This window comes from Arachis stenosperma, chromosome 8 (genome assembly GCF_014773155.1).
Source record: "Arachis stenosperma cultivar V10309 chromosome 8, arast.V10309.gnm1.PFL2, whole genome shotgun sequence".
Lineage (NCBI taxonomy): Eukaryota > Viridiplantae > Streptophyta > Magnoliopsida > Fabales > Fabaceae > Arachis > Arachis stenosperma.
In genome coordinates, this window is record NC_080384.1 from 25,725,532 (window position 1) to 25,752,769 (window position 27,238).

Consider the following 27,238-nt stretch of genomic DNA (forward strand, 5'->3'; position numbering starts at 1 on the left):
CTATAAAATAATAAGCAGAGCTTTGAAGGCAGCTAGAGAGGAGGTTATAGGAAATAAAAAGGAACAATTTGGGAAGGTTAGAGATTACTTGTCTGAGCTTCATAGGAGTAATCCAGGCTCAACAGCTATAATGGATGTGATCCCCCAATCTGAATTACCACCTGTGTTTGATAAGCTATACATATCATTGGATGCATGCAAGCGTGGATTCAAGGTAGGATGTCGTCCTTTAATCGAGTTAGATGGCTGTCGCCTGAAGGGTTATTTTGGTGGAGGTGGCTGAAGACACTAAAAACCACTTCTTCGTTATTGCTTACGCAGTGGTTGATAGTGAATGTACTGAAATATGGAGGTGGTTCCTAACTCTCCACCAGGAGGACCTAGGCTCACGCACTGAATTTGGCTGGAATTTTATTTCTGATCAGCAGAAGGTATGTTAATTATTAATGTGTTAATTAATTTTGTGTTGATACTTAATTTTGTGTTAATTATTGAGTTGATGCCCATCTGAATTATTAATCCAATGATTATGTGCCTATTGTAAGAAAGGGATTGGAGGTTACTCTTCGAGAAGTTATGCCATGGGCGCACCACAGAAACTGTGTCCTCCACATATGAAAAAATTTTATTAAGCAATGGAAAGACAAACAATCTAAGGGTTTAGTATGGCAATGTGCAAGGAGTACAACAACTCTAGAGTTTTGTGCAAATATGGACAAGTTAAAATTAGTGAACCAGCCTGCTTGGGAGTATCTCTCCAGATTTTGTGAATTTGTATGGACTAAAAGTCAATTCTCTCACTATCCGAAGATTGGTAACATCACCAACAATATATGTGAGGTTTGGAATGCGAAGATTATGGAGTATAGGAGTAAGCTAATTTTGACAATGTGTGAGGATTTGAGGTGTTATATAATGAGAAAAATGGCTGGACATAAGAAGAGGTTAAGTAATTATTATAAAAAATTAACTCTTGTGCAACAGCAAAGATTGGGTGAATTCATTAAGCATGAAAGCACTAAGTGGACAGTTTAGTGGACTGAAGACAATGAAAGAGTTATCTTTGAGGTTCAAAGACGCTAAAGCAAACTTAGGGTGAATCTAAAGAAAAAGACCTGCACTTATAATCTATGACAGCTTACTGGTAATTCTCTAGTAATAACAATTTGTAGTTTCTATTATGTACATGTAATAATGTAATTTTTTGCAGGCATGTCATGTAAACATGCAGTTGTTGCAATCTCAAGGCTGCGGAAACTTAACTTGAAGCTTGAAGATTTTGTGGATGAATGGCTTACCATGGATGCCATGCGTGCCACTTATGGTATAACAATTCAACCTGTAAATAGTGAGAAATTTTGGGAGACATCAGATGTTCTTAGGCCAGTGGCACCTTCCATTAAGAGACCCCTTAGTCGTCATAGGATGAGAAGAACTACTGATTCTGTGTCTGAGAGCCAACTAACAGGGAACAAGGTAAAGAAGGCCTTCGAGGTGACATATAGCAAATGCGGAAAAAAATGGTCACTATTATAGGACATGTAAAGGAACTCCAAGGGATCCCAATTGACAACCAAAGAAGAAGGCAAGACAACCAAAGGTACAATATTTAGACTAGTATTAAGAGTTACATGGATTTAATTGTCTCATAATGTGAGTATCGAAGGGATTTATGTGTCTTGCAAATGGTTTAATGAGAAGTTTATGTGTCTTAGAAATAATTTAATAATGAGAGGTTTATGTGTCTTATAAATGTCTTACTATTGATTATAGGGTGATAACCAAGCTAATGTTGCACCTAAATCTGGTGCTGCTCCCTCTGCGGATCTAGATCCTGTGGTAAGTTTATGACTAATTTATGTTATCAAATTATAGTGTGACTTAAAATAGGATACCTAACATTGTGCAAAAATTATAGGCCAAAGCAAAGAAGCATAAGAAGAAGTTACCAAGAAATGTTACTCCAGCGACACTTCTACAAATAGGAGAAAAAATTCCAGTGTCACAGTTTGCTCTAACGAATGAGGTAATAGTAGTGAAAAATATAACATTGTGACCGAAATTTTAGTGTCATGTTCAGATTCTGATTTACATTATCTTTGGTCAAAAAAGCAGGCTCAAGACATCAATGGACAAAGTGGTGAAAATGGTAATGAATGACTTGCACCAAACCCAGTCGTACCTAGTCTAACTGCCCCAAGCCCAACCACAACTGCAACTAACTATGTCTTGTAAAATATGATCAACGGTCCACAGATTCCTGCACCATTAAGAAAGAAGCAGCTAATTCGTAAGTCATTGATACCTCGAGTTCATAGGCCGTTACTTCCACCCACTGTGCCCACAAACCAAGTCCCATTAACCCAACCAAGGATGGCTATAAGATCAACTAAGTCTATTGGCATTTCTCTCGAGACACAGGTAGCAACTAGTGTTGGCACAGCAGCTAGGATGTCCCAATTCATCCCAACACCAAGACTCAAACAAGGAATCAAGGCACAAGCTTCGGCGCACTACCAAACTTTAAAGAATTTGGCTCTACTGCACTATCTTTTAAAGCTCTACGAAAAAAATGAGGACTAGATAGTTATGACTAGTATTTTGGGTAGTATTTTGTAACTTATATTTAGATGCAAACTATGCCTAGCATTAGTTTAATATTATGGAACTTCTAGTACTTGAACACTTTAGATTATCTGGTTTGTTTAGTTACTAAGGCATAGTATGTAATGGCATGTAGGTGTTTTGTAACTTTTTATATATTATAATATTTTGTGTTTCTGGCTAAAGATTTTCATTATTTACTGGATTTGGTTTATTCTTGATTCAATGAAATTGTATGAAAACATACTTCAAATAACAAAACACTGAAAAATTGTCATTTCAACTCAAAACAATAAAAAATACTACAAAACCATATATCACAAAGTTACTTACAATTTAACTCACAACAATCTTTCCATTATTAAAATCTAACAATTTTACATTTCACTCACCATCCTTAATATGCATCTAGTTCATAACATTAACATCCAAAATAAGTTACAATTTTTTACATCCTATTAAGTTGAAGTGAAGTAAAGAAAAATCCAACAACAACGGCAACGAAAAATGCCATGATGATACATCTATTTTGTCTTGTGTAACTTCTTTCTTGAACTTCATCATATAGCTTAATCTCCATTTCTTTAATTTTGTCCTCCAACTCCTTCAATCTACTATGAACTTTCATCTTCTGGACTTCCACCACCGTATAGCCAGACTCAGTTATGAGCTCATTTAGCCACTTAAAATATTTGCAATGTGTTAAAAGAGTCTACAATTATGAACAATTATTTTTTAATCAACCTAATTACAGAGAAGATTGTAAGACGAAGTAAACCTTAATGTACCTTGAAATAACTGCAACCAAAGAACAATCTATTTGGGTTATTTGATGTAGTGGATTTAAAAAGAATTGCATAAGCTCCACAATAGCAGCTTGGATGCGTGAAGGTCTTCCTTGTCATGCCAACATTGCTAGAGTTGTTGTTTGAAGAGCCCATTGACTTCTCTTTCTATGAACGACGAATTGAACTTGATGAATGTTCTTCTATGTTCATTACTAAAGGTAAGGTGAGATTTGATATCTAAGGTTCACATTAATATTTGGGATTGTTCTTATTAAGAACGGGAATAAAAACTGCAATGTTTTTTATAACTGTGTACAGAATTTTTGTTCTATTAACAATAGTCAGTCTACGTATAATAGTGACCGGTATAGATAGGCTCTTTCAGTTACTTTTTACTCAAAAATCGACAAGAAAATCTTTTCAACCACACGGAGAAAATGAATAAAAATTACGTTGTTATTTTTTAATAGTCAGCAGACACTAGATCCTTTTCATAAATAATTAGAAACGAGAGAAAAATTTTACTCAAATAAAAATTATCCTATTCCTTGATAAAAGTTGGTAACAACTTAAAATTTCATGTGCTTATCAAAATTAATCTAGTATACTTTGGACGGATTAGTGAAATAAAATCAAATCAACCAATAAAATATAATTTGGAGTTACGTATAGTAGTTGGTTCCTCCCTCCAAATTGAAACTCCCACAAACATGTCGGTGATTTCATGCTTCTCTTTTGGCCGAACCAAAATCTTCAACTTTACGGCTTCAACAACTTCAAGATCCCTCTTTTCCTCAAAAACCAGCATACCTACCTCATCAACAGCCAAAAGAACTGTGCAACGTTCAGTTAAAATTGAACAACGCACGGTGAGAACTTCAGATTTTTTTTTTTTTTTGTTAACGTTGCTATTTTCCACTTTGAGACAAAAATTAGTGAACAATTGTTGTAAGAATCTTTTAATTCACTATACAGAAGTTTGGAATAACTGATATTGATGGATATCCGTACAAAGGAGCAAATGAATTGGTTCAACGCAGTGAGTTTCTATTTTTGCTTCATTGTGCTGATTTCAGCTGATACCATTGCAACGTGATTATCTTAGGAAGCTCAAATTGTGAAGTTCATATATGATATAGGTGAACCACCACCCCATTGGGAAAAGGTGCTTGAAGGGATTCGCAAAATGATGAGTTTTTCTAAAGATGAACCAGTTGACTCAATGGAATCTGAAGAAGCTGCTGATACTGTACCTCCTAAGGTGTAGTGACTAGTGCTGACTTAACTATTTGTTTGTATCGTCAAAAAATTGGACTAATATGATTCTGTTCTCAAGACAAAAATACAAAGATTTTTAGAGATGTAACTTTTATATCTTTTGCTTCGAACCTTGAATTGATTGGATGTTATAGCAACTTTTCGGTTCGACATTATGTGAAGCATCATATGGATGAATGTAACCCTTATCTTAATCTTACATATACAACTAGGAAAGAAGATTTGCTGTCTTGGCATCTACTGTTTTATCAAGCCAAACTAAGGGGCATGTTTCTCAAGGTAAGCACATAAAAAGTTAAATATTTTTACTTGTAGACTCATTCAACTTTGGTCCACAAGTTTGCTCATAATTTCTCTTGGTTTATGTGAACACTACTTAAAAATGTGTTTTTTCTCAAGAATAGGAGCAACTAAACGTCTTCGGCTAAATGGTCTGCTTACTGCTGATACAATCAACAAAGCTGATGAAGAAACCATCAGAAAGTTGATTTACCCTGTATGCTACTTTCCTACTTGGTAGTTTTTGAGATTCAAAAGATTTGGATTTGGTTGTAAATTACGGATGCTACTCCTGAAGTTCATAGTTTTGCTTTTATCATTCTCATTATTCATTGAGCATATATACACTTTTTGTTTGCCCAGGTTGGATTTTATAAGAGAAAAGCCAGCAACTTGAAAAAGATTGCAGATATTTGTCTCATGAAATATGATGGAGACATACCTAATTCAGTTGAGGAACTGCTCTTACTTCCAGGTGTAGGGCCTAAGATAGCTTATTTGGTATGTGCAATAATAGCTTTTCTAATTCAAACCGTGGTTTGTTAGTATTTTAGTTCATTTTGTTAGTGATAATCCAGGTTATGATTCTTGGATGGAACAACGTTCAAGGGATATGCGTCGATACTCATGTCCACCGCATTTGCAATCGCCTTGGATGGGTTTCCAGAGCAGGCACAAAGCAGGTTTCTTTTGAGTTTGGTCGCATCATATCCTATGTATCCAACTAATGTCACAATTGGAAGTTGCTAAATTCTCTTCCCACTGCAGAAAACATCAACACCGGAAGAAACAAGAAAGGCGTTGCAGCGTTGGCTCCCAAGAGAAGAATGGGTTCCAATAAATCCCCTTATGGTATGCCCAGCACATTTCCTTTTGAATGAGTAACAAGAAATATGCAGTTGTTATTGCTGCACTACTAAAGGCTCTTTAGGTATCACATTTAACTAGTGTTTGCTATGTATGGCTTGAATATGAACAGGTAGATTTTGGTCGAACAATTTGCACTCCTTTACGACCTCATTGTGGAAAGTGTTGCATAAGTAGTCTGTGCCCATCAGCATTCACAGAGACTTCAAAGCCATCTTCCAAATCCAATAAGTCCGAACTGAAAAAGAGGCTTTAATCAAAAACTGATTCTTGCATTTCAAGTTTGAAAGGTGATCACTCAAACGAAGTAGACTTCATATGAAGACGACAAGTGAAAACAGTTAGATGATTTGATATGATTTTACTAAATTAGTGTCTTAACGGTTTTCAATTATTATCTTCACATGAACATGTGAAAGCTCACCAATTTGAAATGCTGAATCAATATCTTGAATATCATACATGGTCGTTGAGAATAAGGTTTGATAAAATCATTTCAAGGTTCACATAACCAACACAATATATATGTATCTAGAGATATATGGTTTTAAAAAGCAGATAAGCAATCAAATTGGTATTTGTTTAGTCGCCTTAAGTAGGTTTTGCCATGTCACTAACAGTTGTTTAGGAATTGCTTTGCAAGAGTTAAGCTAGTTCTGTGCTGGCAATACTTTGATTGAACTCGAATGCCTGTAATTTTGTTGGGAAAAAATGCAGTTTCATGCACACAGAAATATAAACACCACATTGAAGCAATGACCAAATATCTAATTTCTACCGTTTATGGGAAAATTACACAGAAGGCATATAAGCTGTCCCTTCTCCTTGCGTGTTTTCTATTCACTGGGCTACATGAGGAAGCCTACTCTTACGCCAGATCCAATAGTTAACTCTAATCGGATCAATCTTTTCCAGAATCGAACAAATCATGCTTGCTATATCTAGATCTTGTGTATCTAAATCTGGAATCTTCAAAGCTTCAATGGCATCTCTGAAGTCTTGATTTGGTTGATAACCATGACAGATAAGATCCAAAAGAGTGCTAAGAGCAAACAAATAGTTACTCTTGGAACTCAAAATCTTTAAACAAATCGATGAAACTTGAGGGTCGTTTACCCATGATGTGGTTTCACCTTTGTAAAGTCCTCGAAGATATTTCCATGAGCTTTCGTTTTCAGGGTAAGCTTGGATGGCTTTGATAGTGTAGAGCACTTCAGACTCTCTCATGGCCTTAAGGCCACCCAGGAAGGGAGACCTTGTTATGACAAAATATCTCTGTTAAAAAATGCATGTTAATAATACCATCTAAATTTGTAAAGAGAAGAAATGAAAATATTAAGAAAAGAAACATATAAAATTATTCCAAACAAAGTAAACTTCTATAAGAAAATGCGAATCAAGCCATATCTAGTGGATTCCAACACCACCACCCCCCCCCCCCCAAAAAAAAAATCCTTTTTCCCCGTTTTCTCTCTCATGTCACAATATTTGGAAGCAAGTAAGTTCGCAAAAATTCAAGCTGATTCAGCTCATCAAACTACACTGAATGAACTACAAATCAATCTAATTACCATAGAACTCAAAACATAAGAAGCATACCTGTAAAGATATCAAATTATTTAATTATCTAAGTAAGACACAACCTATATTCATTTCAAAATGTGTCAATGCAAGGGACATACCTGATTCCAGGCAGAGTTGTTGAAAATGTCTTGTTCAAGAAGTTCGCTACAATAATCGAGTTCATCCTCCCATCCTCCTAGTGCCTGGAGAGCCCACTGTCCACACAAAACAAACATAAGCTAAATTTTCATTTCACATTTGAGTAATGAATTACAGTAAATATAGTTCTCAACTTAACACATTTGACAGAGTGAGGGAGAGAGATGCAAAACCTGGCGATGAGACCATGCGTGATAGTGCTTGGCGTCAACAGAGAGTACCTTCTTGGTGAATTGAAGTTCAGCGTTTCTAGCATCAGGCCCTAGTTTCTCAGCAACCCTTCGTCTATGATGCCTACAAACATCTGCCATCAACATCAATTCTTGTATATCCTTGGAGCAATGAGAGATCCAGACACATTCAAACCATTCTTATATTATCAACCTAGAATCTAGAAGCTATATATATAAAATCAAGAATACGTAGTTGTTCATGCTCATGGAGCACACACACATTTATGCAAGCATCTCGAGTGCAAATGGAAAATTGGAGAGTAGAAGCTGAAGCTCACCATATCTGATAGTTTTTGGAGTTTTTGGCGGCTATACGCTCAATGAATTCCAGTTCTTCATGCAAGTCAACCTTCAGCGACTCCAGCAACAACCGCCGAAAATGCCACACCTGCAAAAATATTAACAAAAATTAAGTTACTCCGTTCCGTAGAAATCAAAATTAGAAATTAAAGAAATAATGCAGCGAGAATGATTTAAATACGGTGTAGTTTCCGGCGTTGAAGTGGATGGCTTCGGCGGTGAGGGAAAGGGCGCGTGGTGAGCGCTCGTCGGCAAGGTAAACGGCGCGGAAGTAGTCCATGACTTCGGCGAACTCCTCCGTGTAATTGATCGGAACCACCGGGCAGGGACCGTCGTCCTGCGGCACCGGAGTGACGTCAGCCCACTTCGGCCTGTCCCTCAGCATCACGCGCTCCTGCTCCTCCTCTTCCACTTCGCTCGATCCAGAAGCCATTACCCTCGAATCTTCTTCACTTGCCTTAGCTCGCTTTTTCTGCTAAATGCTAATCAAGTAATCATGTTCACTTTGTTTTTTTTTTCCTTTTTGCGTTTGGGCTCTATTTGGGCTTCAAACTATTTGGACTCGATACACATTTTCGGATGGGTCTGATTCGGCCCAGTTGAGCTCTCAGCAATTTCACAAAATGAATAATAGAGAATTTGTGATTGATTGGTTAGGCTGCCTAATCATAACCATTGGCAACAATTAGTGATTCGGTTTTGGTACTATTAGTATTAGCTTTACCAGGTTCGGCCATTTTCTGATTATTCATCAAGTATATTCCAAACTTCATTTCTCATTTTTATAAAGAGAAGTTCTATAGTGTGGATGGTATTAAACATTTATACTTATGGATATTATGTGGATATTTTGTTAGATAAACATATTTTAGTTGTTTATGCTCACAAGTTTAGCTGATGGAACAACATGTCAGGGAGAAACAATGATTTTGCAGATGTACTACACAATGTAAAAAAATTAATAAGTGTAATGAGATGCTAATTATTTTTGACAAGTTGGGGTTATTGGATAAGTTGTATTTTTGTGTATGTAGTCATGACTGAATTTTAGACTTGAGTCACCATTTTTTATGCAACTGTGCAAAAACAAATTTTCTTGTGGATAAAAACAAGTCAAAGATAGCATTAAAAAGGGAACGGGCTAATGTGTTTTCGGATTTGTTTGGGTATATGATTTTTTAATTTTCAGGGAATGTGACTAAGCTTTTTTTGTGATGGTGTTCTCATAAAATGAAAGGGGTTATATATTGTTAAACGGATAAAGAAAACAAAAGGATGCTGCATTGTTTGATATTTAACCTAAAAAATTAAATAAATAAATAAATATGTGATGTATGTTACTAATAAGACAGAAAAATAATATTTAAGATAGAAAAATAATATTTTTATGATTTTTTAAATGTTATCCTTTATGGTGTTATTAATAATTATTTATATAGCATAAATTTGCATAAGAAGAGATTAAAACTAAGGTTGTGAGAACCGAATCGGTCAATAAACCGGTGAGGTTACTGATTTAATAGTTTACTGGTTCGACTGGGGTTCAACCGAAGTTCAACCAGTTTAATTAAATATTAAATAAAATTATTAAAAAACCTAAAATAATCTTAAGTATATAAATTCAATAATTTCTAAGTTAATAAAATTTAAAATTTTCACATAATAAATTATCCATTACTTAATATTAGAGGTTCACAAACAACTTCAAACATCAAAATTTATAACTAAACAAAAAAATGCACATAATAACAAACCCATAATGTTCTACATTCAAAAGAAACAATTACTAGCAAGTTTTCAACTAATCAAAGGTGCAACTCATCAAAAATCATAATTATCATTAAGTGTTCCAACATCTCCATCATAAACAGGTAGTCCAAAGCCACCATCATTAGAAGTACCACCAAAAGAAGCTGTATTTGAAGAATAAGCAACATTAAGCAAATCCACATCAACTTCCACGTCTCCTCCATCTAATAAAATAAAATAGAAAACTAAGAAAAAATTAAAGTTATAATTTTACATCAGATATCTTTAGTAAATGAAACAAGTTTTGCTATTTCAATCACCTTTAGGATATGAAGGCATAGCATTATCCGTGTAAATTAAATTTTCAATGCATTCGATGTCTCCATTAATAAATTCAGGATCATCTTCATTCGGCATTACCCAAAAATCTACTGTGTCAATGCTTTGAATGTCAATTGGATCATAATTCTTCTTCTTGCAATGCATTTTAGATTGAAGGCGTATATTATAAGTGACATAAACAATGTCACTTAGCCTTTGATACTCTAATCGGTTCCTCCTCTTTGAATGGATTTGTTCAAAGAGGCTCCAGTTCCTCTCACAGTCGGATGATGAAGATGTTTGATGAAAAAGACGAATTGTTATTTTTTGCAAGTTAGAAGCACTCACACCGTGTAGCCTCCACCATTTACCTACCAGGATATGAAAGTTAACCATCAATTCTCATTCAATATTTAAAAAACCTTCAAAGTAAATTGAACATAGAAATATAATAACTTACCAGGTTCAAGTCTCTTAATTGCTTTCAACGCACTTTCCCTTCCAAAACTTTCTTTTCGATCTCGATACAACTGTATCTCTTGCATTGCGGCAACTGAGTCATCGCAAAGAGTTTCAATATCAAATAAATCAAGCAAAGACCTCAAGATATTTGCCTTCTCAACAAACCCCTCACTATAGAAGAAATTTGGATTCAAAAAGTATGCTACTGCATGGAGGTCATGCTTCAAATGTTTATCCCACCGCATTTTCAAAATACTTGTATAAGGTGTGTATGCAGATTTCCTATTTCTAAACATTGTCTTGATAGCAATTTTGGCTCTTTGCATGTCCTCATACACGATACTCAGAAAAAGTTTCTCATCAGTAAAAAATCAAGTACAGAACCTCTAATTCAGAAGGAGGCGAGATCAGAAAATCAAAATCAAGAAGGCAGCAAATAAATCGAAATCAGTAAAAAAAACAAAAATCAGAAGGCAACAAAATCGCAAACAAATTCAAGCACAGAACCTCAGAAGCAGGCGATCTCATAAATCATAATCAGAAGGCAGCAAATAAATCAAGAACAGAGTCTTACCGGCGGCGAGTGAGGACGCGGTGTCGGCGACGCCCCAACGAGTAGGCGAGCTTGGCGACAGCGAATGAGGAGGCGGGCTCGGCGAGCTCGGTGACGTTCGGCGACGGCGAATGAGGAGGCGGGCCCGACAAGAAGCAGGACGAGGTGGTGGTTGCGGCCCTCAACGTCGTTGCTGCTGTGGATGGCTGGCTGCGGGATGCGGTGGCGATGGCGATGGCGGTGGGCTTCACTGATGGTTGTGGATGGCTTGGTGGTGAACTGCTTGCTTGGGTGATTTCTGGAACTTGGTGGGTGAATAGTTTCTGGAAACTTATTGTGATTAGGGTTACGCGTTTTCTCCTTTTTCTTTTTTTTTTTAAAAAGCCAAAACGACGCCGTTTAGCATCTCAGTTTTTAAACCAAAAAAACTGCCAAAAAATCGAAAGGATAATTACCAGTTTGACCGGTTTTTTTACCGATTTTTTGTCAATCGGTTTTCGACGTTACTCGGATCGGCTAGGTGACCAGTTCCCAATTATTCCAGTTGAATTGACCAGTCCGGTTCGATTTTTAGAACCATGATTAAAACTAGAAAGGATAACATTCAAAAATTTGCACAAATAACCTCTTATTAAAACTAGAAAAATTTGCACAAATTTTTTAATGTTATCATTTCTAGTTTTAATCTCTTTCTTATGCAAATTTATGCTATATAAATAATTACTAATAACAACACAATAAAGGATAACATTCAAAAAATCATAAAAATATTATTTTTCTGTTTTATTAGTAACATACATCACATATTTATTTATTTATTTATTTAGGTTAAATATCAAAACAATGCACTATATCCTTTTGTTTTCTTTATCCATTTAATAATATACAATCTCTTTTATTTTATGAAAACACCATCACAAAAAAAAAAGTTAGAGAAACTTAGCTACATTCTCTGAAAATTAAAAAACCAGATTACCCAAACAAATCCGCTATCTTTGACTTTTTTTATCCACAAGAAAATTTGTTTCTGCACAGTTGCATAAAAAATGGTGACCCAAACCCAAAATTCAGTTATGGCCACATACACAAAAAAAAAAATACAATTTATCCAATAGTCCTAGCTTACCAAAAATAATTAGCATCTCATTACATTTATTAATTTTTTTATATTGTGCAGTACATCTGCAAAACCACTGCTTCTCCCTGACATGCTGTCCCATCAACTGAACTTGTGAGCATGGACAACCAAAACCAAAACGTATTCATCAAACAAAACGTATTCATCAAACAAGATATCCACATAATATCGACAGGTATGGACCATCCACACCATAAAACTCCTCTTTTATAAATTATAACAATATAAGTGGCGTTGGATACATTGCATCCAGCGACCGAAGCCTTAGTCTTATCCATTTATATGCAAATATATACAAGGTTTTTTTTTGTTCGTAGCAAATATATACAAGTTTAAACCTTATACTCATTGATACCTTAATCTAGCCCGGCACGAAATACTTCCAAGCTGAAAAACTAGCTCAAAGTATGCAAAAATTATACGCACAAGAAAATAATAGAATATTCACTTCAATATAATGTACGATTTACAATTATAATATGTGAATGCCATTTCTCATCGAATCTCAATCAAGTGAGCAAAGAATTACATCAGGGCATGCACATCAACTAATCTTTCAGACTTAAGACCCTCCATTATTGCTAAGCTATAATAAAAATGGAAAGATTATATATTAAAAAAACAAAAGAATGCTTGTGGTTCGAATTACAAAAGTATAGTGTCAAATTAGATTCTCTTTCATTTTTATCTTTCTCCTGAAGTAGGTATTCTCAATGAGTCTTGAATTGTTGTTCACTTGTGAAAGAACTTCCATACATCTCTGTCCGTCAAATCCTTGACCAAATGTGCTCCAAAAATACCCTCCTCATCTACAAGGCTTCTCAGTTGCCTTGCTCCACCATTAAAGCCAACATAGTGCTTCTTCATAGCTAGATACACCACTCCATATGGAGGCCTCAAGCACTGTCAAAGGGAAAACAGAAAAGAGGACTCAATTTCTGATGTTAAGACATCAAGCTTGATCATTCGTTAGATTATACAATCAAGAAGCCAGAGCTACGTAGAGTATAGACAATTAAGTATAAGGAAACAAACCTTTTTAATAAGTGCATACAGCTTCTTCAACGAGGTAACAGAGTATGGAGCCTCAGTCAATAAAATAACATCATAACCACCTTCCCCTTGATCTGCCTCACTAGCTCTTTCCCAAGCTCGGCTTCCTGAGAGCTTCCTGGATCGTCTTGAGGAACATTCTTGTCCAATGATGCTACCATCTTGGCTACTACATCCATCCATAAAATCTTCCTCAGAGAAGCTCAAGCTCATTCCAGGTGTTATTTCATATCCGTCATTTTTCAAAACAGACAACACGGCAGGTACTTCTTCCCAATCCCCAGCATAGAAATTAACTGATGGCGCTAGAGTTTGTCTTGAAGGAGTAAGGGGAGGCTCTGGCTGTCGACTCTGCCTGTCACGAGCTTGCTTAAGATTGGCAAGGACATTTGGTATAGTTGTGCATCTTACAGTTTCTGCATTCTGATCTTGAAAATGCACTATGGATGCTCCCTAAAAAATAAAACAACATATTGGGGGAAAGGAAGTTATTCCAACGATTTAATCTATCTCTTTGAATGACAAGGTTAACTGTAGATCTGCCCATGTCATCAATAGCTTAAATGGGTTTGCCTTGTGTGGAAATAAAACCAACATATAAATAAATGGAGATATTTACAGCCATCATATATGCATAGAAATGCGACAAAGGAACACCAAAAAAGAGGTGTTGAGACTGCAAGGCACATCATATATACCTTCAAGCAAGCAAAGATTCCAGAAACCCCATAATTACAACCAAGCTGCAAGAACCATGAAGCAGAGAGATTAATAAACCACTGACATTGTGGGTTAAGGAAGAAGAATATAAAGCAATCTCATGAAGGTAGAAGGATTTAAGACAATGAAATCAATGCACGGTACTAAGCAACAACATCTTCATGGACATATTACCTCGAGTACTCTTTTCCCTCTGAAGCTTAGCTGCCCATCACAAATCTCAAGCTTTAGAACACTAACAAGATCGATGGAACTGTCCCAGGATTTCAGATATCCTACGAAATCAGATAAATCAATTTGATACCACCATTCCTTTGTATGGATGAGCAAATAAGTTATATTTATGTAGAAAAGCATGATTGATAAGAAACATGTTCCTAAGCTAGACTCATCATTATACTTCAGGCATAAATTGGGTTATTAGGTCAGTATATCTCTTTGGATAATGCTAAATAACTTTAGGGATTTGTAGTCTTCCTTCTGTGCCAAAAGTTTTTGCCTTAAAGTATTATGACTCACGAATATCCATTAGTATATTAATTCACTAACAATTTTAAATTTTACAAAGTAAATGCACTTCAAAGAAGATGCAAGTCCATAAGGAAACACCAATCCAAGTTCAATGCCTAAAAGTCTGAAATATCATGTATATACCATCAGGTTTTGCGGACATTGCCTCTGAACCACTGAACCCAATGATATCAGCAACGTTGACTTTACCCTGTCAGAGATGTAAGATACCATCAGTCCAACAATCAAACAAGTGTAAAACACTTTAAAAGTGAGGCCCTCAACATATTTCAGCAATCATGGATGTAGGTTCTATTTCAGCATGATGTAGCAAACACATTTCATAATCACAGCATAATCCTTTTAAAAGTGAGGCCCTCAACATATTTTCTCCAAAGAGATTAAACCTACTCTACATTCCATCGCATATATATATATATATAGCAAATGAAAGAGCAGAAATAAAAAATCCTTCTGCTTTTATCAATTCAACTATAGCAGAAATCTCCTGTTAAGAATCAAATTTAGAACACATGTCATATTACAAAATGAATCATAATATATATACCTTAAACTGGTCCATGTTCTCCCCAGCATCCTTGTCAGTTAGCATTGCCTGCAGAGCACAACAAATTTAAATTTTAAGTTACACCCTTTTTAACCTTAATCATACAGAAAAATAAAATAGGCACACAAATCCAAGTATCCGACTAGCTTCTTATATAGAACACTTGAGATAGCCAAAGCTGTTTTTGTTTTTACTCCTTGTTAGGCCAAAGATATAAATTGGAAAACTTGGGGTGATTGTGTTGTACCTTTGAAGGGAGAATCTCTACTGCTGGTGCTGGGAGATGAACATCTTTGTCAGGAATGGAGGATATGCTATGGCTTCCACGATCATGAGGTAATAACCCAGGTAAGCACTGTGAAAGTAATGCCGGTGCACGCATTGCAAGATTTCAAAGCTGTCACATACCATCACTCATAACCTTAGCAACTATTATATATTCAAATCAAAATCATTAAACACTGAAAAAATAAAAAATGAAAAATCAATAGTCATAGACTATATGATAATCATTCATATGTATTAGCTCATAGCTAATGAGATGGATCATGGAACATCAGTTCCCAAAAAATTGGATACTTCACCATAATTTCAGTCTGTGAAATTGCACAGAAGGAGATAGAGGAATGAAAGCTTTCCCCTTTAAACCTAAATTTCATATATAAAAAGGGAAAAAATTCTTATATAGTCATATCCAATTCAAAAGTAACAATTACCTAGCAATGAAAGGAGCTTTGGAGAATTAAGCAAAGGCAGCTGAAAATAGCAGAGTTAAACAAACACATGAGGTATTGAACAAGTTTGATGAATTATATTACAAGCTAAACGTGAATTGAAAGCTTGTTTGAAAGGGAAATCGGAGAGGGAACCTGAAGAGAGAAGAGGTCAATGGCAACAAGATGAAGCTGCAGCTGAAGATGAGAGAGAGAGAGAGGGTAAATAGTTTAATGGATGGAAAGGGAAAAAGAAGAACAGAGGAAGAAGCTTCGACGTCAGAACTCAACGCAAAACGAACACCTGGCTTCTCTTCCAACCCTGCAACCTCCAACCACTGTTAATTTTTAAGTGTAAACACTAACAGTTAATAACGCAGTTAAGTTTCCACATTTCTCAAAATGTCCCCGATTTGCACGGAAGGTGTGTATTGCACCCTTGTATTCTCCCTACTTTTTCGTAAAATCACAACCCCAACTGCCTCCCTGCTTTCTCTTCCCTCTTTTCTCTGCTCTATTAAATAAAGTTGGCAAGATCGGCTTTCAGATTTTTATTGTATTAAAATAATTAATCCTTCTCTTATAAAAATATTATGCCCCTTTCATTTTGTTTTGTCATTTTCTATTGTTTTTTCAATATTCCTAACCATGTCTCATTCATCATATTTTATTTATTTTCCCAGAATCGTGTTTATACTTGCTTGTTATATTCGTACTAAATTAATACGTGAATAATTAAAAATAATGTTGTAGCTAATACCTAATGGCCTAATAGCAATATTAACAATCTAACTCCGTAGTAGTGTAAATCTAGAGAATGAATGTTGGATTCTATGTCTATCATCTAGCATGATTGCCTTGAAAGTTGAAAATACTAAGGCTTGGTTTGGTAAAATTTTTTGAAGAGATACTTGTATTTTTTAAAAGTTTAAACTCTTCATTTTATTTTTGATAGATCAAAAAGATCATGTTCTTATACTTGTAGTTTTTAAAAGATTGGGATACTTTTAAAAATATCTAAGATAGAATTTTTTAAAACTGGCTTGTACTTTTTAAAATTTAAAAGTCTAATATAATCTCATATGTTAACTAATTTTTAAATTTAATACTTATATTTATGTCTATTATAGTATTTTTAAATTTTAAAAATTATTTTATCAAACGTAATTATTGTTGCTTGTGTTCATTAAAAATTATTTTTAATTTGATAATTGATTTACCAAATATAAATACGACAATTTTTTAAAATTCATCTTTTAAAAATTAATTTTTATAAACTACTTTTAAAAAATAAAAATTTTATCAAACTAAGTCTAAATAATAAATATATTTGAGGTTCTTTATTTAAATTTTTATTTCTCAAGTCTAAATGTGTTAAATTTTTAATCAAAATGAAAGAGACACTTATTTTAAAATAAAAGGAGAATGACAAAATAAACAGATTCAACAAAGATTACTTATTCACCTCATTTTAAAATTTAAAAAAGAAATTTCATACAAATCAAGTAAAAATAAAGGTGATTTATTAGAAAAAAAAAATGTATTGACATTCCTTGGAACTTTCCTTTCATTGATAGAAAAAATGTACTTAAATGCATTTTTTTCATGTGGCTCAAAAGGTAGATTGTGTGAGAACAAAATATTACCTAATTGTAATTTTTTTTCCTTCTTTCCTTCTTTCCTTTTTGTTTTTGGGTGAATTTTCAAAAAGTATATTCTCAGGAATCTCGTCTTCGGTGTATCTACGTCAACAATGACGAAACGTGACCTGTGAACGAAGTTTTTTTTTTTCTGAATTGATTTCGGTTTCCCTGCTCCCTGTTGACCTAATTTTCTCTGGTGGTGAAGAAATGAGAAACATGAAAGTGATTATTATTCTTCTTCTACGGTCAGCATTTTACAGCTTGAAATTCATACCATGAAGATTGACTTCAACTTGAGGGTGTTTTATTTTTGTTGGTACATGACAAAGAGTTGACATCAATCAGGCCAGTTCCAACGAACCTTCATTTCCATTTTCAACAAAAGAGATAAATGCTATTAAGAAATTATCACTAACCATTTTCCATTTAAATGGAATAGAAAGCAGCAGGCTACTAAACTATTATTATTACCATGTCATGCAAGTTTATTTTCTCGTTTCTTTTGTCCCTTGTGGAGGAAATAACGCTTCTGATTCCTACCATGTAACCCTTTTTTTTTTCTTTCGGTGATAATATGAATGAACCATTTGTACACGTGTTTCCTTCTCTTGCTTGACTATTACTTATAACAAACGCGTTTCTTGTTATAAAATAATGTCTCACAAATCACAATGCAGGGACCAAACAAAGCAACAAAAATGGAAAAGGCAGCAGCATTTTTCTGTGTGTTAATCATATGTTGGCATAGGAAAGCAAACTTAAACTCAACAAAAGTAGATAATGAAGTGCCATCAACGTCAAGAACAAAGTTATAACTACAATAAGCTTAACAATTAACTGTATGTACTTAAAAAAATGCATCAGCACTGGCCAATTTAGGTAGCAACCTAACTATATTTGTTGAATCATAATGATGCCTATATTTCTTATCATGTCCTAACTCCTATCTAACCTATATGTTGTTATCAACTAGGCCAATAAAACTAAAAGAAAAGGCTAAATTATTTTATGTAAGGTTAAGTCTGGGGAGTGTGTAAATCAGTCACTAACACTAAGTTGCAGTGATGCTGGTATGTGAATTAGTTGATGAGAGATTCACAGAGCAGAAAGGAATCACAGTTGAATTCTGAATCAAGTCCCTCATGTCCATCAAATTCCTTCAGCCCTACCAATGTCTCAATGGGAAGCTCTTCATCCAAGGCACAAAATTCCCTACCAAAGAGGTCTTTGTTTGAAGAAGCATTGAGATCGTCTTCATCGAAAAGAATCTTGGTTAGAGACAAGTGTTTGTCATTCAAAACTTCTTTTCCTTTCATTATAACATTATCATCTTCACAATCTACAGGTACTATCTTTGCTGATCTTTTGCTCGTCTTCAAGCTTGATGATGCAGTTGATCCAGAGTCAAAAACAAACTTTTTCCTTGGAGAGGAACAAAATGAACTCAAGGAATCCTCAGAATTCCAACTTTGTTTCCCTTCAAATGGCCAAAAGAGTGGCTCATCATAACTGAACTCATCCATATTTGCACCTTCCAATGAAGTCTTCACAGAAACATTATCTTCAGCTATGTCAAAGTGTGCTCCATTGAGTGAAGTAGACCACTTACTGTCTCTTCCATCAAGTCTAAGCAAAGAGCCCCAGTTAAGAGGTGTATCTAGGTCTGATATCTCAGATAAAGAATCATATTTGTAGCTAATAGGAGTTGAAGGATTCTCGTTGGAACATCCAATAGCATTTGAATCTGAGAGCCAATCAGAATCTTCCTCTACAAGGCTGAGCAAGGAATCCAAGTAACTAGTTCTGTCAAAATCTGAAATCTCAGAGAAAGTGTCATACTTGTAGCCAATACTAAGAGGAGTTGAAGGATCCTCACAGGTAGAGAAAATCTTCGAATCTGAAAGCCACTCAGAATCTTCCTCTTCAAGGCTGAGCAAAGAATCCAAGTAACTTGTTCCGTCAAAATCCGAAATCTCCGAGTAAGCGTCAAATTTGGATGAAACTGTTTGAGGAGACCATGACCTCTCATCAGTGCAGCCAAACATAGAATTCGAACCAGTTTCATCATCATTCTGATCTATCCTTGCATTTGGGTTGGCTCTCTCAGCAGATTTCACTCTCCAATTGCAAAAATAATAGACATTTTTGCTTAAGAGAAAATAAGAGCTTGCAACCAGGAATAACCAAAAAGCCAACCACTCATTGGAAGGAAGCATATGATGAAGTGAAGCAGAATAGATTCTGTCTTCAAGAAGCAATGAAGGCCCTGTCATGTCTGATTGTAACTCTCTTCCTCTGAAGGATCCATGCTGATGATCACTGTCTTCTTCTAATGACACTTGATTTTGGTGGCAAATAGCAGCAGCCACATGGTTCCTAAGATCACAGAACTTATCTGTCTCTTTATGTTCAGCTAGTTTCATGCAGACAGTGCCAGTTGTAACCAAACTCAATGCTGAAGTTAACGTCATTAACGATCGGTGGGACACTGTTACATTGGTTTAGCCATAGAAACAAGAGGACAATACACAATTTAGAAGAAAACCAAACAATAAAACAAAAGAAAAAAAAACAGTAAAATAGAGAATATGTCACTCAAAACAGGACACCCACTTGCATCCGTCAATGCAGGAGAATTCCAGCATCATAATCGTAATTTAATACAATCCGTTATTTTATAAGATTTAAATCATAAACAAAGTGTACAATGAATGCCAAAATTATAAAACCCTAAAAAAAAAGAGAGTCTAAATCTTAAATCCTAATTGTGATTTTAAATCTAAAGTGTAACCTAAATACCTAATAGACGTATTTATCTCATAATCATAATTGACAAGAGAGTATCTAAACTCAAATCACAATAACACCAATCTAATTTTGATGAAAATTAATCCACAACAGCATGTTAACATCAAATTCCATTTGCAAATGCTGATCCAAAAAACTATAAGACAACAAAAAATTTCAAACTATTCCGTAATGATAGGTTGGAATCAGTTCTCGCTTTTCTCTGTGAGCATTCTCTTCCCCTCTCTCAACCTCAATAGTCTCTTCTTCAATCTTAGCTACTCTAATTCGAATTATCTATAATAAAAAAATAAAAAACGAGCTACTGTAAATTCGAATATTATAATTTTCTACTTGTCACTGTCATACATATCATTCAACTATGGCACCAAAATTATTGACCAAAAGAAACAAGAAACAAATCTGCATCGAAACAAAGCGTAGTAGTAATAAAAGGTACCTTTAGGTGCACTTGAAAACCACGTAAAGCATGGAAAAACAGAGAGCACGGAATGATATTGAATGAGACAAAGTGAAATCCGAGAGTGAGCAAAATTCGATTCATGAATTGTGAGATCCGATGCAAATCAAAAACGCCAATCATGGTAATTTTCGCGCTATCGCTGTGTAGGTTTCGCGGTTTGATCAACGATCAAGGATATGCCACGTGTCACTGATATTCCTTTTTATTTTTGTAATTAATGTTTTCCGTTTTTTACGTGATTGATATCTCGTCGTTTACCAACTTACCATTTCCCCTCCTTCGACCTTCATTCATTGCCTTTTTAAGTTAATACAATAAATAATATTCTAAAATCATATAAAATACAATAATATTAGGTCAATACAATAAATTATCTACTGCGGAACAATTAGTACATGTAAAATGTGTATTTTATTATATTTGATTATTTTACAGCTGATTATTTAATTAAAAAGGAAAAGTCTAGGGGCCAACAGTTTTATTGAATTTTGCCCAGCATGTAACTAGCAGAGGAAGGTGAGCCATTAGATAAAATTTCACACCAATCTCACACCATCAAATCATCATTGATGGCTAATTGATGGCTAACAATCACAAAAATTGCTGACCCCCTATCATTGCTCAATTAAAAATATGTAAATAATTTACATAAATAGATCATAATTAATTTGCTAATTGATTTTGTTTAAATAAATCCATAAAAAGTGTGGCGGTAAATTGATTTTATTCTATTTTCTTTTAGGGAAAATAAATTATCAGAATATATCATTTGCCATTTCATCAATTCGTTCAAAGCATCCAGTTGCACCTAAAAGCTTAATTAATGTAAGATTTAATTTAATTAACATTGATATTTTTATTTTATTTTTTTTATAATGTTACACATCTAAATCTTTTTGTTAATCAAGTCTAACTAAATTGGTGTAACATAACAAAACTTAGTTATGACTAACATTATTTCAAATCTTATTGTTTATTTGTTTAACTTAGTTGGACTTAGTTCATAAAAAAAACTTAAATATATATCATTATTCTCTTTTTTTTATGATTGATGACTTTAGAAGGTAAGCGAACACTATTTTCAGCATAAATTAGGATAAATACTGTTTTAGTTCTTAAAGTTTATGGTTAAAATCAAATTCGTCTTTAGCCTTGTTTTTTATTCAAAATCATTCCAAACATTTCATTTAATATTAAAATCGTCTTTTTGAATAAAATATTTTTTAAATGAAAAAGATACCCCTTCTTTATTTTTTCTATTTCGGCTTCGCACAAAATACTGTATATGTTCATTTGTCCCTAATCACTCAAAATATTACAATGTTCTAGAAACCAATTTGAGTGCTTCATGCCTTAACCCAGAATTAAAAACGATGGAGGTTGTTCTTGGATAAAAGAGAGCTTGTAAGTGCGATTTGTTTGAAGGAAGGATCTTGAAGAATTAGTTCGTCAATATTCGTAGAGTTGGCGTAGGTATGATTTCTCTCCCCCTATTGATTATGGTATCTCTCTTCCTAATAGTTAGTTCTGGATTTGAGGGTTTTCGTTTCATTTTTTGCTGCTGTCTGCTGATGATTGAATGGAGACCAAATATGTTTGTAATGAAACTAGGGATTATTATTTATGTGAAATAGGATTGTTTATGTTTGGATTTTTTTTTATTTTTCCTTCCAATTTTGTAATATGTTCTTATTGGTTTTTATTGATAAGGTGTTGGAGAAGAGGATGGAATATTTTAAACTGAAACTCTATCATGGAGGGTGGTTTAGTTATGATAAAGGGCCATTACAATATGTAGGAGGAGAAACAATAATTATAGAAGATATTGACTGTGATCGGTGGTCATTATTTAAAGCTTATGCAGAATTAAAGCAGTTTGGTTACGTTGAGGAGAATATCTCAGCATTGTGGTACAAGGATCCTATGGATAAAAACATTAAGAAAAATATAAAGTTGTTTCAAGGTGATGCAGATGCAATTGCCATATGTAAAATAGCTGAATTAAGAGAATATGTAGAATTGTTTGTTGTGCACAAGGTTGAGAAGGAGAATGTCTTACCTAAAGCTGGTTACAAAGATGTTGGAGGAGATCAAGGGGTTGGTGATAAAGGTGAGGGACAAGAGGTGGTCTCTGAAGTTCGTTACATTGATGTTATGCCATCACCTTATAGAAGGTCTAGTCAGCGACTAATGAAAAAGAAAAGAACAACTGCTGGGAAGGAAGAAGAGAGCAGCCACACTCATTTGTCAAGGAGGAGGCAAATCCAAAGATGCTTAAGATGTGGTATAGCTGGACACAAAAAGGAGAGGTGCCCTAAACCTATAGAAGAGGTATGCTGCTGTTTTAATTTTTCACAAATTACTTTATATTTGTCCTAAGCCTAATAGTCATCTACTTAATTTACATATGTTTGTTAGGCCCAACTATCAAAGAATCCTAAAAAGACAGAAAAGAAGACAAGAAGCAACAACTCACATTCTCATACTGCTAAAAGAGGAAGAAAGTGTGTATTTTCACAGCCCACTGCGAAAATAAGTGTAAAGAGAAAATTTTCTTTTGCAACACATTCTAACTCTTCAACTCAGTCCAACTCTCCATTACAGTCCAAAAGGCCCAAAGGCAGGCCCAAAAGAACAACCAAATCCAACTCTTCAACCTAAACAACATCACATCCCAATAAATCAACACCTTCATCATCATAGCTTAAAAGGTTAGCCCCTTCATCACAATTAAACAACACATCTCTTTCAGCATCTCAGCCAAATTTCAACACATCTTTGACAATATAGTGAGATAAACATCAAGCCAACCAATTGAAAAACATATCCAATTCTCTATGAGAAATTTTGGAACACCTCATATTTCTCCACAAAAATTGAGGTTGATGACAAAATTGCCTCTAAAAAAATGGAGACATCTTTAGAAAATTTGGACAATTAAAAAATATTTTTATATTTACTTAGAATGCATGTGGTGGTGTTTTGGTTTAAGTTAATTTGGTGTTTGAGTAATGTCATACAGGTTCTCTTAGTTTTATATTGTCATGGACTATTTGCCTGTTGGTGATATTTTGGTTATAACTTTATCCAATGTTATTTTGTATTATTGGCTTGGACCATTTGTCTTTTTGGAATTTAGTATTTTGTGAAATACATGTTGATTTAGTATGTTTTTTTGATATTTACTATGCTGATGTTATTTAGTATGTTGTTTATGATTTTATTATGAAATTGTTCATTAGGAAATGAGTAAAGTATCGTTTTTTGTCCCCAATATTTAGGATAAGTTGGTAAGTCATATTTATGTCTCTAACGTTTAAATTGTCTTATTTGTATACCCAATATTTGTAAAAGTGATTCAATATTATCTTGCCGCTAATTACACATCATGAGCTTTAATTTAAATTTTGAAAATCTCTTCTTGAAGTTAGAATACAAATGTATGGGATAGAATCGATGATCTACTCTGAAAAATAGCTCATCAAAAGTTGAAACTAATCCCTGCAACATTTACATAATTCACTTTTCTAGGGACATAATTGAACCTAAATATAAATAGTGGGTACAATATTAAAATCGAACACATCTAAGTGAGACCTAATTGAGAATAAATACATTCAAGTGAGAATAATTGAAAAATACAATTTGATTTATTAGTATAATTGATGGCAGAATAATATTGAATCACTTTTATAAACGTAGGGATACAAATAGGACGATTTAAACGTTAGGGACACAAATAGAACTTACCCAAACATTGAGGACAAAAACGATACTTTACTCTAACAGAAAATTATGCAAAACAAAATAATAGAACCCATCTAATTGTCAAACTAAAATTTTGAACTTATTTTAAATCAACTATTGTTACATAATTATCATCCATACATACCTGAAATCCAATTTAGCTTAACTGAAATAGGACCTATCTAAACAATAAATCCTAACCTAATTCACCCATCTAACTCTAAGCACAGACTTAAAATACCAAAATTTTCGATAAATTCTAAACCAAATTAGCATACTTCAGCCAAACTCCAACATATTGTTCAACCAAAATTTAAGGGAATTACACACGGTTGCCTTATTTTAAAATATTTTTGCAACAACAAATAACAAAGCCAACCCACCTAACGAGCCCTAATGTAGCAATGACCTTCAATTCAACTTCCACTCTTAAATTTTCGTTCTTGACTTCAGAGATAAAACATTTCTCCTCATTCTTGGAATTTTTGAATGTTCCATGTCTGTCTCTAAGTCCGTTCAACAAAAAAAAATTGCATTCTTGTGGAACCTAAATAAATCCACCACTATCACCTTCCAACCCACTACACAAACAGCTCCGTTGAAAAAAAAAACAATATACTTCACAATAGACACAGTCTCAGAATCTGTGACCAAGGTTCTTTTTTGTTCCTGAAGTTCACAAAATTAGCCTCTCACCATGAAAGCAAAATAGCACCATGCTATGCACAGAAGATCAACTCCAAAAAGAGGTTGAGGTTTGAGAAGCCATGCAATTCCCACCCTACTTCCTCTCTTCCAGTGATTAACGATGATGGTGTCTTTGTCGGGGTGTCTTTTCCTCAATTGAAGCCTTGCACATAATTTTACCTTTGAGAAAAAGACAAATAAATCCTTGATCTTTTGGTTTACGGACATTTATATCTTTGAGGACTTGAAAATACATTTAAGTCCTTGATTCTCAAAATTTGGTCATATCGTTCTTTGGATCTAATTTGTCTCAATTTAAAAACTCTCTTACGTGTGCATCCATATATCGACAAGGCCAGTACAACGGAAGTCATATTTGATTTTTTTGTTGGGTCTGCCAGACCCAAGTGAACAGAAGGATCGATGTGTCCAGGTTTTAAGAAGTTCAGGAACTTAAATGTATTTTCAAATCGTTGAGAATTTAAATGTCCGCAGACAAAAAAGTCAAGGACCTTTTTGAGCCCGTTTGGGAAACAGCAGAAGCTACTTCTCGATAAGTCATTCAACCATTTTTCTAGAAAAATTGACTTTAAAACAAAAAAATTTACTTTTATTTTTGGCTCTGTGAAATATTTCCTGGAAATACTGGCCCTCCACTACTATATTTACGCAAGGTTCCATCTCTTATAAGCATAGGGATGTCCATGGATCGGATCGTATCCGCAGATCCGCGGTAAATATCTGCATCCGATCCGAAAATTGCGGATACGATCCGATCTGCACCCTTTGCTGATCGGATCGTTGATATCTGCTCTACATCCGTGTATCCGATCCGCGGATCTCCAGATCCGCACTATAATAATTAAAAAATAAATATATATATATATATATATATATTATATATATATATATGTTTGGTATTATATTTACTTGTTTGTATGTTTTAGTTAGTAATTATTATTCATATATTGTATTATTTTATTTTTGTTATTTAGAGAGAGTTTGATTAAAAATATTTTAGGAATAAATAAGTTTAAAAGTATGAAAGAAATATTTTTATCGAATTTTTTTACATAGAAATATGATTAAAAAGAGAAGGTTTAATTATGCGGATATATCCGATATCCGATCCGATCCGCAAATGCGCGGATCATATCGGATCGGATTGGATCCGGCACTAAAAAGTGCGGATATCATATCCGATCCGATCCGATCCGCGGACACCCCTATAGAAGCACACCATCATTTTCACTCAATGTTCCATCTGCTGGAAGTATTGGCCCACCACCACCATTTTCACATAATGATTCATCTGCAAAAAGTATTAACCTTCCAACACCATTTTAAAACAATATTCCGTCTGAATCACCTACTTCATATATTTCTTCCAATTATTTTTTTTATCATTTTACCACTCTATTTTTATTATTAAATTTGTATTTAAGATTGTGTGATATGAAATCTCAATTTTATTGTTATATAGCATGCTATTATTTTTATAGTTAGTTATAACAAGTTCTTGAGTTATTTATTTAAACGTTACAACTTTAAAATAAGTACTCTTATAACTAAAAATTCAAATACAAAATAATTTATTTATAAATTGCCATTAATAAAAGTCTTTATACGTTAAGTTCTTTTTTCAAAAGAATTTATTTAAATTGTTTATCCAAATTGAATCTTTATCCTTTTCTCTTTACTTTTTGTTAATTCATTATTTATTTATAAGATTTCTTTTAATTATTTGATAACTACTAATAATAAATATAAGAATATTTTTATCTGTAAAAATTAAAAAAATAATTTTAATATTAAATAAAATATTAAAAATAATTTTTAATAAAAATAAAATTAAAAATAAATTTGATTTTGACCCTAATGTTTAGGGATTAGAATAGTATCCATCCCTAAATTTTATATAGTATCCTCCGAATGAGAGGAAAGAATATAGTAACACAAAACAACCTTTATGTAACATAAAAGCATGGGAATTATATCAGAGTTTAGTGGATAGCTTGCTGGTGGCACGAAC

The 27,238-nt window shown here is 34.0% G+C and overlaps 5 protein-coding genes across 8 annotated transcripts; 1 reads left to right on the plus strand and 4 right to left on the minus strand.

Moving 5' to 3' along the window:
- Nucleotides 1-4,063: 4,063 nt before the first annotated feature.
- Nucleotides 4,064-6,277, plus strand: LOC130944847 (endonuclease III homolog 2, chloroplastic-like). Of its 2 annotated transcripts, XM_057873403.1 has the most exons (9): nt 4,064-4,261; nt 4,368-4,431; nt 4,532-4,653; nt 4,883-4,949; nt 5,075-5,166; nt 5,313-5,450; nt 5,528-5,632; nt 5,718-5,801; nt 5,929-6,277. In XM_057873403.1, exons 1-9 carry the CDS (start codon nt 4,103-4,105, stop codon nt 6,070-6,072), a joined length of 975 nt encoding a protein of 324 aa, XP_057729386.1. In that variant the 5' UTR covers nt 4,064-4,102; the 3' UTR covers nt 6,073-6,277. The 2 variants fall into 2 exon arrangements, with proteins under 2 accessions (XP_057729386.1, XP_057729387.1); XM_057873404.1 differs by lacking the exon at nt 4,368-4,431 and having other exon boundaries at nt 4,498-4,653.
- An 85-nt stretch (nt 6,278-6,362) lies between these two features.
- LOC130944846 (protein farnesyltransferase/geranylgeranyltransferase type-1 subunit alpha) lies at nt 6,363-8,539 on the minus strand. The gene is made up of 5 exons (XM_057873402.1): nt 8,253-8,539; nt 8,050-8,159; nt 7,712-7,832; nt 7,499-7,594; nt 6,363-7,091 (listed from the first exon to the last, which is right to left on the minus strand). The coding sequence occupies exons 1-5, from the start codon at nt 8,502-8,504 to the stop codon at nt 6,657-6,659; spliced, it is 1,014 nt and encodes a 337-aa protein (XP_057729385.1). The 5' UTR covers nt 8,505-8,539; the 3' UTR covers nt 6,363-6,656.
- Nucleotides 8,540-9,730: 1,191 nt separating this feature from the next.
- Nucleotides 9,731-11,448, minus strand: LOC130946977 (uncharacterized). 2 transcript variants are annotated; one of them, XM_057875893.1, is made up of 4 exons: nt 11,178-11,448; nt 10,602-10,694; nt 10,141-10,512; nt 9,731-10,044 (listed from the first exon to the last, which is right to left on the minus strand). In XM_057875893.1, exons 2-4 carry the CDS (start codon nt 10,684-10,686, stop codon nt 9,893-9,895), a joined length of 609 nt encoding a protein of 202 aa, XP_057731876.1. In that variant the 5' UTR covers nt 10,687-10,694; nt 11,178-11,448; the 3' UTR covers nt 9,731-9,892. The 2 variants fall into 2 exon arrangements, with proteins under 2 accessions (XP_057731876.1, XP_057731875.1); XM_057875892.1 differs by having other exon boundaries at nt 9,731-10,065.
- Nucleotides 11,449-12,727: 1,279 nt separating this feature from the next.
- Nucleotides 12,728-16,394, minus strand: LOC130944756 (uncharacterized). Of its 2 annotated transcripts, XM_057873260.1 has the most exons (10): nt 16,163-16,386; nt 16,015-16,056; nt 15,862-15,901; nt 15,393-15,542; nt 15,146-15,193; nt 14,722-14,788; nt 14,242-14,342; nt 14,046-14,090; nt 13,330-13,800; nt 12,728-13,197 (listed from the first exon to the last, which is right to left on the minus strand). In XM_057873260.1, exons 4-10 carry the CDS (start codon nt 15,525-15,527, stop codon nt 13,027-13,029), a joined length of 1,038 nt encoding a protein of 345 aa, XP_057729243.1. In that variant the 5' UTR covers nt 15,528-15,542; nt 15,862-15,901; nt 16,015-16,056; nt 16,163-16,386; the 3' UTR covers nt 12,728-13,026. The 2 variants fall into 2 exon arrangements, with proteins under 2 accessions (XP_057729243.1, XP_057729242.1); XM_057873259.1 differs by having other exon boundaries at nt 16,015-16,394.
- A 2,186-nt stretch (nt 16,395-18,580) lies between these two features.
- LOC130944091 (uncharacterized) lies at nt 18,581-20,902 on the minus strand. The gene is made up of 2 exons (XM_057872243.1): nt 20,749-20,902; nt 18,581-19,989 (listed from the first exon to the last, which is right to left on the minus strand). Exon 2 carries the CDS (start codon nt 19,970-19,972, stop codon nt 18,581-18,583), a length of 1,392 nt encoding a protein of 463 aa, XP_057728226.1. The 5' UTR covers nt 19,973-19,989; nt 20,749-20,902.
- Between the last annotated feature and the right edge of the window lie 6,336 nt (nt 20,903-27,238).

Bases quoted from the DNA above. Each gene is read 5' to 3' on its own strand.
- LOC130944847 (XM_057873403.1), top strand. From the start codon at position 4,103: ATGTCGGTGATTTCATGCTTCTCTTTTGGCCGAACCAAAATCTTCAAC. The intron at 4,262-4,367 runs GTGAGAACTTCA...TTCACTATACAG, and splicing joins TTAAAATTGAACAACGCACG to AAGTTTGGAATAACTGATAT. The intron at 5,802-5,928 runs GTATGCCCAGCA...GAATATGAACAG, and splicing joins TTCCAATAAATCCCCTTATG to GTAGATTTTGGTCGAACAAT.
- LOC130946977 (XM_057875892.1), bottom strand. From the start codon at position 10,686: ATGCAAGAGATACAGTTGTATCGAGATCGAAAAGAAAGTTTTGGAAGG. The intron at 10,513-10,601 runs GTAAGTTATTAT...ATATCCTGGTAG, and splicing joins AATTAAGAGACTTGAACCTG to GTAAATGGTGGAGGCTACAC. The intron at 10,066-10,140 runs GTGATTGAAATA...ATTTTTTCTTAG, and splicing joins TATGCCTTCATATCCTAAAG to TTTTCTATTTTATTTTATTA.
- LOC130944846 (XM_057873402.1), bottom strand. From the start codon at position 8,504: ATGGCTTCTGGATCGAGCGAAGTGGAAGAGGAGGAGCAGGAGCGCGTG. The intron at 7,595-7,711 runs GTTTTGCATCTC...TTGTGTGGACAG, and splicing joins ACGCATGGTCTCATCGCCAG to TGGGCTCTCCAGGCACTAGG. The intron at 7,092-7,498 runs GTATGTCCCTTG...ATTTTTTAACAG, and splicing joins ACAACTCTGCCTGGAATCAG to AGATATTTTGTCATAACAAG.
- LOC130944756 (XM_057873259.1), bottom strand. From the start codon at position 15,527: ATGCGTGCACCGGCATTACTTTCACAGTGCTTACCTGGGTTATTACCT. The intron at 15,194-15,392 runs GTACAACACAAT...TGTGCTCTGCAG, and splicing joins TAGAGATTCTCCCTTCAAAG to GCAATGCTAACTGACAAGGA. The intron at 14,343-14,721 runs GTATATACATGA...CTGATTTCGTAG, and splicing joins AATGTCCGCAAAACCTGATG to GATATCTGAAATCCTGGGAC.
- LOC130944091 (XM_057872243.1), bottom strand. From the start codon at position 19,972: ATGACGTTAACTTCAGCATTGAGTTTGGTTACAACTGGCACTGTCTGC.